This window comes from Loxodonta africana, unplaced genomic scaffold (genome assembly GCF_030014295.1).
Source record: "Loxodonta africana isolate mLoxAfr1 unplaced genomic scaffold, mLoxAfr1.hap2 scaffold_55, whole genome shotgun sequence".
Taxonomy (NCBI): Eukaryota; Metazoa; Chordata; class Mammalia; order Proboscidea; family Elephantidae; genus Loxodonta; species Loxodonta africana.
The window spans coordinates 1,164,802-1,178,022 of record NW_026975272.1 but is presented as its reverse complement, the minus strand read 5'-3'; the positions used below and the strand labels follow the sequence as shown (position 1 = coordinate 1,178,022).

The 13,221-nt window shown below is 38.9% G+C and overlaps 1 protein-coding gene across 1 annotated transcript; it reads left to right on the top strand.

Moving 5' to 3' along the window:
- Positions 1 to 465: 465 nt before the first annotated feature.
- On the top strand, positions 466 to 2,234 carry LOC100656184 (olfactory receptor 4C12-like; the record flags this gene model as incomplete). The annotated part of the gene is made up of 1 exon (XM_003423257.3): positions 466 to 2,234. A coding segment is annotated over one exon (984 nt), but the record flags the coding sequence as incomplete, so codon positions are not given.
- Positions 2,235 to 13,221: the final 10,987 nt, after the last annotated feature.

Below are 13,221 nucleotides of genomic sequence, written 5' to 3'. Positions count from 1 at the left end.
GTAGAACTGCCCCATAGGGTTTCCTAGGCTGAAATCTTTATGAAAGCAGATGGCCAGGTCTTTTCTCCCACAGAGGGACTCATAGGTTTGAACTGCCAATCTTTTTGGTTAGCAGCTGAGTGCTTAACTGTTGTGGCACTAGGGCTCCACACCCACACATAGATGAGTTCCCTAACATTTCCTGCTGGCTGAGAAGGAGTTGGGTTTATTACATGATGAGCTCCCTGTGCCTGAATATCCTCGAGCAAATGCCCAGTGACCACTTGTCACAAGATGTTGTAGATGACATTCCAGCACCAACAGAAAAATCTGGATTAGACAGCCTCAATGGTTCTAATCTTTTTGTAAAATAGAAATTGCATATTTTTTTCTCTTCTTTTATACCGTAAAGGAAAAGAGTTTGTATTTTTAAAATGCTTTGTTCTTATTTGCAAACCCAAAATCTCATCACCCTGCTATTAAAAATGTTGTCTTTACAGGATAATCCCAATTTCTGTGTCCATCATCAGCACTGAAGTGAAAGAAAACAGGATGAATGTGACCGATTTAATTCTAATAGGACTTACACAGAATCCTCAGATGCAGAGAATTCTAGTTGTTGTTCTGTTTATCACCTACATTGTCACTGTTACAGGAAACCTGCTCATTGTGGTCACCATAATCTACAGTCAGACATTGAAATCCCCAGTGTATTTCTTCCTGGTCTTCTTATCTTTGATAGATGCCTGCTACTCCTCTTCCATAATCCCCAAAATGCTAGCTGACTTGCTCTCTGAGACAAAAACCATCTCCTTCAATGGCTGCATGACACAGATCTTTACTGAACATTTCTTAGGTGGTTCTGAGGTTGCCCTCCTTGTGGTCATGGCCTATGACCATTATGTGGCCATCGGTAGACCTCTGCACTATGTGACCATCATGAACCACCATATATGCTGCCTTTTGGTGGGGGTGTCTTGGACAGTGGGTTTTTTCCACTCTATTGGACAGATTCTTGTCACTTTCTGGCTCCCATTCTGTGGCCCCAACATCATGTATCACTTCATGTGTGACGTCTTTCCTCTGATACAACTTGCCTGCACAGACACTTTCCTTGTTGGTCTCTCAGTTGCTACCAATGTTGGGGTAATCTGTGTAATATCCTTTGTAATGTTGTCGATATCCTATGTTGTCATCCTATATTCCTTGAGGACTCAGAACTCTGCAGGGAGGAAAAAGGCCCTCTCTACCTGTGGTTCCCACATCACTGTTGTTGTCTTGTTCTTTGTGCCCTGTATTTTTATGTATATGCGAACAGTAGCCACCTTCTCCGTGGATAAATCCATAACTGTCTTGTATACTCTTGTCACTCCCATGTTAAATCCCATTATCTACACAGTAAGGAATGCAGAAGTAAAAAATGCCATCAAAATATTATTGAAAAGAAATGTAATTTCAGATAATAAATGACCCAGCATGAAGATTGTATTTCTATCATAATCTTTACATTTTTGTTTTATGTTACATACATATATGTGTAAAAATGTATATGTTTGTGTGAGTATATATATATATATGTAGCTCTTTCTCACATGTATCACTTAACTTCCATAGAACCTTTGCGCAAGAATGGCATGGAGGTGGTGTCTGACCTCCTCTATCTTCACAAGGAGGAAGAAGAATCAAAATTAGCAACCCAAGCCTGATTCCTCATGGAAGTCAGACATGCCTCCTCTCTCTACCATCTTTACTAATTCTGACACCAGCTGCCCCTCCTATGGCACTCTCTACTTCTCTGCTGAGTTCAATAATTAATTGCAAAGGCCACACAGAAGTCACAGACAATACTCACTATTATGGTGTTTATTAGGGAAGTAACAGTTACAATTCAGTCCCAAGAACATTCAATATACAGTGCTTCCATAAGAACAGCTGTGCTGAAAGGCACACCTCTCCCTGGTCTTAGACATATGCCCAAAGGCACTCAACTTTCTCCATGAGCCTGGAAACCCACCGGGTGGTTGCCTGCTGCTGGATGTCTCCTGCTGGGTCTTTTCTGCCACTGCTTCTCACCATCTTCAGGGTTACAGCTCACTCTCTCTGTTGGTCTCCTGCTTCCAGGAGCTTCTCAGCACAGGGACCCCAGGTCCAAAGGGCATGCTGGCTTCTGGCTGTTCTTCCCTGGCAGTGGTGGGATCTTCTCTTTTCCCCCTCTGGAGTGGCTGATTTCAAGCCCAGCAGGATGACAAAACTGACCAATCCCTTTGGTGGGCCATAATTACCCCACCACTCAATCGCACCAATCTCCTGGGGGGGATTACAAGACCAAGGCTATTAAGTCCTCACAAAAGTCATCCATCACACCACACTTTGCAACAGTTATTCTGATTTTACAGACGAAGAGAAATAAAGTTAAAAGAGGCTAAATGATCAGCCCAAAGTCCGAGTCAGTGCTATTTGCATTGTTTTAATTGTTTTAATTCCAATTCCCACGTTCTTTCCACCATTTCAGATGGTATCAGAATCAAAGGCAGAATTTTATCAAAGCCTTTCTTGTTTTGTTACAAATGGAAAATTCTCTTCTCTAATTGCAGAGTTGTATAATAGACCTGCATGTGTAAGCTGTTGGCACTCAGAACCTGTATTCCCTACTGGTATCTAGGAGAGTGCAGAATACAGTTTAGAAAGAAAATACTCTCTCAGTACACTGTCAATATACCAATGTTTAAAATTATATGGGCTTCTTTTTCTGTTGAGTAAAAGTTGACAGTAATAAAAATTAATTGCATTTAAACCTATGTGAAATTTTAAAGTGTCCTTTTGTGGTCACAATGACCCTATAAAACTGAAATTTAGTTAGTGTTATTATTTTACAGTTAAAAAAATGGGCAGGGTTGTAAAATTTAAATAATTAGATCATAGAACAAATAAGTCAGCCTTGAGCTCAAATATTCTCACTTCACATCCTGTGAACTTTTCATTATATGTATACTTCTTTGGTGCTGGTACTTAGTTATGGCCTGTTTTTTTAAAACCATTTTTTTCTTTTTTATTGTATGTGATACCTATTGCCATTGAGTTGATGCTGTACTCTTAGCGACCCTACAGTACCCTATAGACCAAAGAGCGACTGATGCATTTTAACTGCTGAACTTTTGATTAGCAGCCAAACTCTTCTTAACTACTACTCCACCAGGGCTCCATATGTGGTAGGAAGTGACATTTTATTAGATATAAAATCATTTAAAAAACAGACAAACAGATTGCTGTCTAGCCGATTTGGACTCATAGAGACTCTATAGGACAGATTAGAGCTGCCCCACAGCATTTCCAAGGAGTGGCTGGTGGATTCAAACTGCCGACCTTTTGGTTAGCAGCTGTATCTCCTAAGCACTGGGCCACCAGGACTCCTTAGTGGTAATTAAGTGCAGATTTTTTCAAAAGCACATGGTAACATAACAATTTCATTATTAAAATTTCACTATATAATTAGTTACTGGAATCTAACATTGTTAAGTATATATCTGAGACTCATCTAGCAAACTGCTTTCAGAGATGGCTTAAGCATTAGGCTTATAAGAAAAGAGAAATCATTACTCCTCGGTTGATCAAAGGAAGACTTCTCAGCTAAACAACTTACCTAACTCATAAAAGTTTGTTGCAAATAACTTCTGATTCTTTTCAAAAATGAAGTCTGCTACCACAAGACAAATGTATGTCATAGTTGTCTTTATAGCTACCTGTTTTGACAGAGAGTTCCATCTCGTGGGTATCGTATGTTTTACTGAAGAAGTCAGAGAACTCTATGATGTAACTATATTTAGCAAGGCTATTATGATTCTGAAACACAATGGTGGTTAAGAACATCAGATTCAGGATTGGTAGACATGGGTTTTCTTTCTCACTGTGCCGCTATCTCATTGCATGATCTTAAACAGGTCTCACTATTTCTATAGGCAGTTCACTTAGGTAACTTAGAAAGTGTCTTACTAATCTAGTGCTGCTATAAAAGAAATAGCCCAAGTGGATAGCTTCAATAAAGACAAATTTATTCTCTCACAGTCTAGTAAGCTGGAAGCCCAAAATTCAGGGTGTCAGCTCCAGGGGAAGACTTTCTCTGTCAACACTAGAGAAAGGTCCTTGTCATCAATCTTCTCCTGGACTAGGAGCTTCTCTGCACAGGAACCCCGGGTCCAAAAGTCATGCTCTGCTCCTGGCACTGCTTTCTTGCAGGTATGAGTTCCCTCACTCTCTGCTTGCTTCCCTTTCATTTCATCTCTTATAAGGTAAAAGGTTGTCAGGTCACACCCCAGGGAAACTCCCTTTACACCGAATCACAGATGTGACCTGAAGAAGGGTGTTACATCACACACTAATCCTCTTTTACCACGGGTAGAAATTATGATTTAAAACACAGAAGATATTGTAACGATTGAGCAGGAATGTGATGGTGGTTTGCACCAGGATGGGAGTAGTGGAGGTAGATATATTATGCTGGTAGCTTCAATGGTACCTGCTGATGGACTTGATGTGGGGTGTCAGAAAGAAAGAAGGGTAAAAATTATTCCAAAGTTTTGGACTTCACCCTCTGAAAGATAGTATTGCTCTTTATTGAGATGACTTCATGTACAGATGCCATGATTAACATGGCTAACTTTTACATGACTGCTTTTCAAATGCCAAGCACATTTAATCCTTGTCAATATTGAGTCATACACTATTATTATCTTTATTTAGTAGATAAAATAACTAAGATAGAGAGAGGGTAAGGAAGTTTTTTGATGTTAGTCACTAGGTCATACCCCTAGTCTTACACTGAAATAAAGAGCTAACAAAGGTAATTCTGAAAATGTGTTTAGCCTCTGAACCCCTCTACTATTTTCTGTCAAATGAGGACAACTAGCTTGAAGTATGGCTGTGAGAGTGACAAGACTACTAGCTCTGCAATTGGCCCAAAGTAGGTACACAATCAATGTCAACTACTTTTATCAGCTATTGAATTTTTTAAGAGTAAAACCAAAACCCACTGCAGGTGAGTCGATTTCGACTCATAGCGACCCTATAGGACAGAGTAGAACTGCCCCATACGGCTTCCAAGGAGTGCCTGGTGGATTCAAACTGCTGATCTTTTCGTTAGCAGCTATAGCTCTTAACCACTACACCACTGGGGTATCTATGTTTACTGCCTGTGAAATTGGATAACACGACTGTGACTATTAAAATTATAGTGTTCTTTCTGTGAGGCTGTATCTGTGCCACCCCAAAACACCTAGTTATCAAAAAGAATGCGGACACATTTTTCTCTCATTTATCGGCATTCTGTATATTCTTCTTCTTTATGAAAGGTTTTTAAACACCCAGCATGAATCTTTTTTTCTTCTCTATCAAAGTGATTACAAGCTATTCCAAACACACACATACACACAAACACACGCACATAACCACCAACACCACCACCACTATCACCAGAATTAATGGTTAATTTTGGCATAGAGTAGATAGAGGCAAAATTTGTCACATGATTACTGTTTTAATGTGAATGTCACATCTAATTTTCTGGCATCAATATATAGATTTACTTACAAGTGTTCTCACTCCCCGATGCCCTCCCCTTCAATCCCACGTTTTTGTACCTTACTGCTCAGCATTCCCCATCCCCAGAAAGATCTCTGCTGTCCACTGGCCTCCATCACCTTCTCATGCTTCTTTCTTTTCTCTACTTCCATTTTTGCAATCTCAGACTGAGTCCTGAGAAAACAAAGGACTGAAGAAATTAAGCCGGCTTTCCCCATAGGAGATATTAAAATGTTTCATAAATTATAAAGTTCTATGTAAAGGTTAAACATTATTATTACATACAATGATCAAAAGCTAATATTAATTGATTGCTTTTTATATTCTTATATGCTAGGCACTGTGCAAGGCACTTCACATAGATTACCTCTTTTGATTTTTTTTAAAGCACTATGTATAGTAGGAAACTTATTCCTTCTATTTTACATATTGAAAAATTGAGACAACAAAAGATTTAGCCTTTTACCCCAGGACATGTGGTTAATGAGGAGCAGGTCTGAAGACCTAATTCAAGTCTCTCTAGCCTCAAGTCTTTCTCTTGACCTTGATCACTTGTGACTTCTCATGTAAAAACTTACCTTACCTAGGTAGTTAGCATGATCCTTCTTTAATATTTATGTATCAACACAGGCTTTAAGAAGACTCTCATCCTAACTCATGGAGGCATAAGATTGGATTCAAAAAACACTTAGGGGTTTGATCTATACCTATCTCCCTATTTCCTCTGAGAATTTCTCATCTTCCCTTTCAGGAGAATTTAGAATGAGAATTTAGAACTGCTTATATACTTATTTGGGGTCCTGGTGGCACAGTGGTTAAGAGCTACAGCTGTTAACAAAAAGGTTGGTGGTTCAAATCCACCAGCCACTCCTTAGAAACCCTATGGAGCAGTTCTCTGTCCTGTAGGTTCTTTATGAGCCGAAATCAACTCGAAGGCAATGGGTATATACTTATTTATTTCAAGTCAACTAATAACACATTACTACCCTTGTCAAATAGTATTTCTAAGCCACCCTAAATTTGTTAGTAAAACTAAGTAGATCCCTGGGTGGCATAAACAGTTCTCGTTTGACTACTAACCTAAAGGTTGGTGATTTGAACCCACTCAACAGCTCCATGGAAGATAGGCCCAGTGACCTGCTTCTGTAAAGACTACAGCCAAGAAAACCCTATTCAGAAGTTCTACTCTGTAATATATGGGGTCACCATTAGGCAAATCAATTTGATGGCAATAGGTTTGATTTTTATTTTTTGTATCATATATTGAGCATTTAGTATTTGCAAGGCACTTTCACATTTAAACTCAAATAACCCCATAAGTATGTTATTCCTAATTCATAGGGGGGATAGCTTATGTTCAGAATGTTTTGTTTCACTTGCCTGGTGTTGTATAACTACTAAGCAGTAGAACTAAAAGCCAGCTTATTCTGTTTCAGTTCCATTACATTCTCTAATTTAAGATTTCTCCTAAATCAGAAGTCTCTGAAAAGAGTTGGACCATGTTGCCTACTGAGCAGAATAATAACCTACTCATACATTATAATGAGAATTTTCTGAGAATCTAAACACATGGAGGCCAGAATGTGATCTATAAAAAAATAAGTAGGTAGATAATAGACGATGGATGGATGGATGGATGGATGGATGGATGGATGGATGGATGGATGGGTCAGTGAGTAGATTCTTTTCATTTTGCAAATGAGGATAACTGAGATTGAGAAAAGAAACAGACATTTACAAAATTGCACATTCAGATGGTGGTAGATTAAGGATAAGAATTCAGCTTTCCTGAGTCTCAACCTGTTTATCTTTTCCCTACATGGAATAGCCAATAGTCTCACTTTTTACGTGTAATTCAAACAAAAGTAATTGTTTTATTTGCCTAATTGATCTATATAATTGTCCCAATTACTGTAATGAATTGAATTGTTCCCCCCCCCCAAATTTTGCCAACTTGGCTAAGCCATGACGTCCAGTATTGTCTGATTGACCATAATTTTGTCATCTGATGAGATTTACCTATGTGTTGTAAATCCTGTCTCTATGATGTTAATGAGGCAGGATTAGTGGCAGTTATGTTAATGAGGCAAGACTCAATCTACAAGATTAAGTTGTTTTAAGCCAATCTCTTTTGAGATATAAAAGAGAGAAATGAACACAAGCACTTAACCATTGCTCCAAACTACTGTAGAACAATTGTAAACAGAGAAGACACCTGGGGTTTATCACCTAAGTCAACAAGAAGGTGTAGTCTATTTTACTGAGAATCAGAAAGGCATTCATTACATAAAAGAAAACAATCTGTTCCAAAAATATTTAATATTTGTTGTGTGTCTTAATTACCTAGTGCTGCTGTAGCATAATGGTCAAGAGCTATGGATGCTAACCAGAAGGTTGGCAGTTCGAATCCACCAAGCATTCCTCAAAAATACTGTGATGCGGGAGGCAGGGCGAAGATGGCTGAGTAGGTAGGAGCTACCTCAGATCCCTCTTGTAACAAAGACTTGGAAAAACAAGTGAATCGATCACATACATGACAATCTATGAACTCTGACCATCAAACACAGATCTAAAGAGTTGATCTGAGTGATAGGGGAGCGAAAAGCTGCACCCTGAAGCAGTTACCGCCTCTGGAACGGGCCTCCAGTGCCACAACCTTAAGCTCTCGCAGTTCCCGGGTGCTAAGTGGCGGGGCTGATTGCGACTTGCTGAGACGGGGCAGGCACGAGACATAGCCCTAACTCCTAGCCCCCTAGGGTAACCTCAGGAGAGACTCAACCAGTGCAAGCAGGCGGCACACTGATGTAGCTAATGAGAGAAAGAGCAACCATGGGGAAGGGGTGACTGTTTTCGGAGACTGGAGCCAGTGTCCCAGCCAGAAAACCTTGGCGCCGGGCTTTGGACTGGGCACAGGGGAGCTGAGCACGGCTTCCTGAGACAGCACAAACACGGGATGCAGCTCTAGACCCCTGAAGTGACCTCGGGGGAAGCCCAGCCAGCGCAGGCAGGCAGCACAAGGACACGGCTGACAGGAGAAGTCACCAGGAGGCAGTGACTGGTTTTGGAGCCTGGAGTGCTGCATCCCAGCAGGGGAAACTTGGTGCTGGGCTTTGGACTGGGAGAGGAGGAGCTGACGATGGCTTCTGAGACAGCACAAACACCAGCCGCAGGCATGACCCGCAGGGGCAATCTCTACCCAGCCAGCGCACATAGGCTACAAGCCCCTGGCTCCTCGGAAATCTCAGATAAAAAAAGTCATCACCAAGCAAGGTAAGTAACTTTGTCTATATGGCTGGGTGCTACTCTCTCCTATCTATACTATCCCTCCCCTCCCTGCCACAGGTGGCTTTGTTAACATTGGAATTTCCTGGCAAGGGAGTGAAGTGCTCTGAAGTTTTTTGTTGTTTTTTTCTTTTCCTAACCCATTCTCCTGGCCTGAGAGAAGCAGCTACTAAAAACCCAGGGACGAAAAATTCCTTCCCTGAGCTCCCTAAATTGGAATAAAAATACAGAACCAGCTCCAGCCAAGCATATGAGATCCACAGTCTTTGGCTTGTATCCCTACAGGGAACAAGGTGGCTATTATAATGGAAAGACAATTCTGATAGAGATCTGACTATAATTATTTTAGCAGATCACTGGAAAAGCAAGTTTTCCAGGTCTGATATCTCTACCTATTAAACAGAGCCCTCACTGACACAGGACGGGGAACTGAGGGCTGAAGCTCCACCCAAACCACCTAGCCACCTGCCAAAGGGGTCTGAGGATACTGACACCTACCAATCTTTAGAGATACATGCATTGGGTGCCTAAAGTACAGATGCAGAGCCCACCCACCAAAGGGCTTTAGGAATAGAGACATACCTACCTCACTGGCACGTGGGGGAAGGCTATCAACATCCTGCCCCCCCCCGGAGTGTGAACGTCTGCTGCTACTACAATCTGGTGCACGCAACTATCACGACTACTTCTCTAATCGTATAGGTGACAGTCTATACCACACATTTGGTGACCCAAAATCAGAACACCTAACCTGATTCTATTCAAGAATAGTGAAAGGACTCTTAGGCTTATATATCTGGTAACAGCCCAAACCAGCTGGTAATAGGACATAAGTAATTCAAAGGCTACAACAATCAAAACAGCACAATCTAGTAGCCCATCTAAGTATATCGAAAGAAAACAAAAAAAAGATAAGACTCAGTGAGCAAATATAAAATAAATCATTACAATATCCTATAGATGGCTCGGAGACAGCAGTCGATATCAAAGCACATAAAGAAGCCGACCATGATTGCTTCTACAACCCCCCAAATTAAAGAATCAAAATATTTCCCAAATGAAGAGACAATCCTGGAATTGCCAGATGCAGAAAGTAAAAAAACTAAAATATAGAATGCTTCAAGACATCAGGGATGATCTCAGAAATGAAATATGGCAATCTACAGAAAAAGCCAAGGAACACACTGGTAAAGCAGTTGAAGAACTCAAAAAGATTATTCAAGAACATAGTGAAAAAATTAATTAGCTGCAAGAATCCATAGAGAGACAGCATTCAGAAATACAAAAGATTAACAGTAAAATGATGGAATCAGACAACTTAATAGGAAGTCGGAGTAGCAAAATCAACCAACTGGAATGCAGAGTGGGCGAGAAGGAGGATAAGGCAAATGACACCAATATAGTTGAAGAAAAATCAGATAAAAAACTTTAAAAAATGAAGAAACCCTAAGAATCATGTGGGACTCTATCAAGAAGAATAACTTGCATGTGATTGGAGTTCCAGAACAGGGCGGGATAACAGAAAATACAGAGAGAATAGTTGAAGATCTGCTGGAAGAAAACTTCCCTGGCATCATGAAAGACAAAAGGATATCTATTCAAGATGCCCATCTAACCCCATATAAGATTGATCAAAAATGAAAATCACCAAGGCATATTATCATCAAACTTGCCAAAACCAAAGATAAAGAGAAATTTTTAAAAACAGCCAGGGATAAAAGAAAAGTCTCCTACAAAGGAGAATCAATAAGAATAAATTCAGAATACCCAGCAGAAACCATGCAGGCAAAAAGGCAATGGGATGACATATATAGAGCACTGAAGGAGAAACACTGCCAGCCAAGGATCATATATCCAGCAAAACTCTCTCTCAAATATGAAGATGAAATTAAAACATTTACTGATAAACACAAGCTTAGAGAATTTGCAAAAACCAAACCAAAGCTACAAGAAATACTAAAGGAAATTGTTTGGTCAGAAAATCAATAATATCAGATACCAACACAACACAAGGTCACAGAACAGAACATCCGGGTAACAACTCAAATAGGGAAATCACAAAAACAAATTAAGATTAACTTTAAAAAGAAAAAAATGCTCAAAACAGGGAATCATTGAAGTCATTATGTAAAAGATCAAGATAATCATAAAGAGGAAATAAATACAGGAGGCATAGATCTTCCATATGGAGAGGAAAACAAGGTGATATAGGACGATACAAGTTAGGTTTTTACTTAGAAAAATAGGGGCAAATATTAAGGTAACCACAAAGAGGTCTAACAATTCCATAATTCAAAATAAAAACCAAGAAAAACATAACAACTCGGGCAAACATAAATTCAACTACTATGAAAATGAGGAACACACAATTTACAAAGAAAAATGTTTCAGCAGAAAAAAGTAAGTGGAAAAATGAAGTTGTCAACAACACACATAAAAAGGCAACAAAATGACAGCACTAAACTCATAGTTATCTATAATTACACTGAATGTAAATGGACTAAATGCACCAATAAAGAAACAGAGAGTCTCAGACTGGATAAAGAAACATGATCCTTCTATATGCTGCCTACAAGAGACACACCTTAGACTTAGAGACACAAACAAACTAAAACTCAAAGGATCGGAAAAAAATATATCAAGCAAACAACAATCAAAAAAGAGCCGGAGGGGCAATATTAATTTCTGACAAAATAGACTTTAAAGTTAAATCCACCACAAAGGATAAAGAAGGACATTACATAATGATTAAAGGGACAATTGACCAGGAAGATATAACCATATTAAATATTTATGCACCCAGTGAAAGGGCTGCAAGATATATAAAACAAACTTCAACAGAACTGAAAAGTGAGATAGACACCTCCAGAATTATAGTAGGAGACTTCAACACACCCCTTTCGGAGAAGGATACGACTTCCAGTAAGAAGCTCAATAGAGACACGGAAAATCTAATTGCTACAATCAACCAATTTGACATCATGGACTTATACAGAACCCTCCACCCAACAGCTACAGAGTATACTTTTTTTCTAGTGCACATGGAACATTCTCTAGAATAGATCACATATTAGGTCATAAAACAAAACTTTACATGATCCAAAACATCGAAATATTACAAAGCATCTTCTCGGACCACAAGACCATAAAACTGGAAGTCAATAACCGAAAAATTAGGAAAAAGAAATCAAATACTTGGAAACTGAACAAGACCCTGCTCAAAAAAGACTGGGTTATAGAAGACATTAAGGAGGGAATAAAGAAATTCATAGAATGCAACGAAAATGAAAACACTTCCTATCAAAACCTCTGGGACACAGCAAAAGCAGTGCTCAGAGGTCAATTTATATCAATAAATGCACACATACATAAAGAAGAAAGAGCCCAAATCAGAGAACTGTCCCTACAACTTGAACAAATAGAAAGTGAACAATAAAAGAATCCATCAGGCACCAGAAGAAAACAAATAATAAAAATTAGAGCGGAACTAAATGCATTAGAGAACAGAAAAACAATTGAAAGAATTAACAAAGCCAAAAGCTGCTTCTTTGAAAAAATTAACAAAATTGATAAACCATTCACCAGGCTGACTAAAGAAATACAGGAAAGGAAACAAATAACCCGAATAAGAAATGAGATAGGGAATATCACAATAGAACCAATTGAAATTAAAAGAATCATGTCAGATTATTATGAAAAATTGTACTCTAACACATTTGCAAACCTAGAAGAAATGGATGAATTCCTAGAAAAACACTACCTACCTAAACTAACACAATCAGAAGTAGAACAACTAAATAGACCCATAACAAAAAAAGAGATTGAAAAGGTAATCAAAAAACTCCCAACAAAAAAAAGCCCTGGCCCAGACGGCTTCACTGCAGAGTTCTACCAAACTTTCAGAGAGGAGTTAACACCACTACTGCTAAAGGTATTTCAAAGCATAGAAAAGGATGGAACACTACCTAACTCATTCTATGAAGCCAGCATATCCCTGATACCAAAACCAGGTAAAGACACCACAAAAAAAAAAAGAAAAAATGCAGACCTATATCCCTCATGAACATAGATGCAAAAATCCTCAACAAAATTCCAACCAATAGAATTCAACAACATATCAAAAAAAATAATCCACCACGACCAAGTGGGATTTATACCAGGTATGCAAGTTTGGTTCAATATTAGAAAAACCATTAATGTAATCCACCATATAGTTAAAACAAAAGACAAAAAACACATGATTTTATCAATTGGTGCAGAAAAGGCATTTGACAAAGTCCAAAACTCATTCATGATAAAAACTCTCAGCAAAATAGTAATTGAAGGAAAATTCCTCAACATAATAAAGGGCATTTTTTTTTTTTTATACAAAGCCACCACCAACAT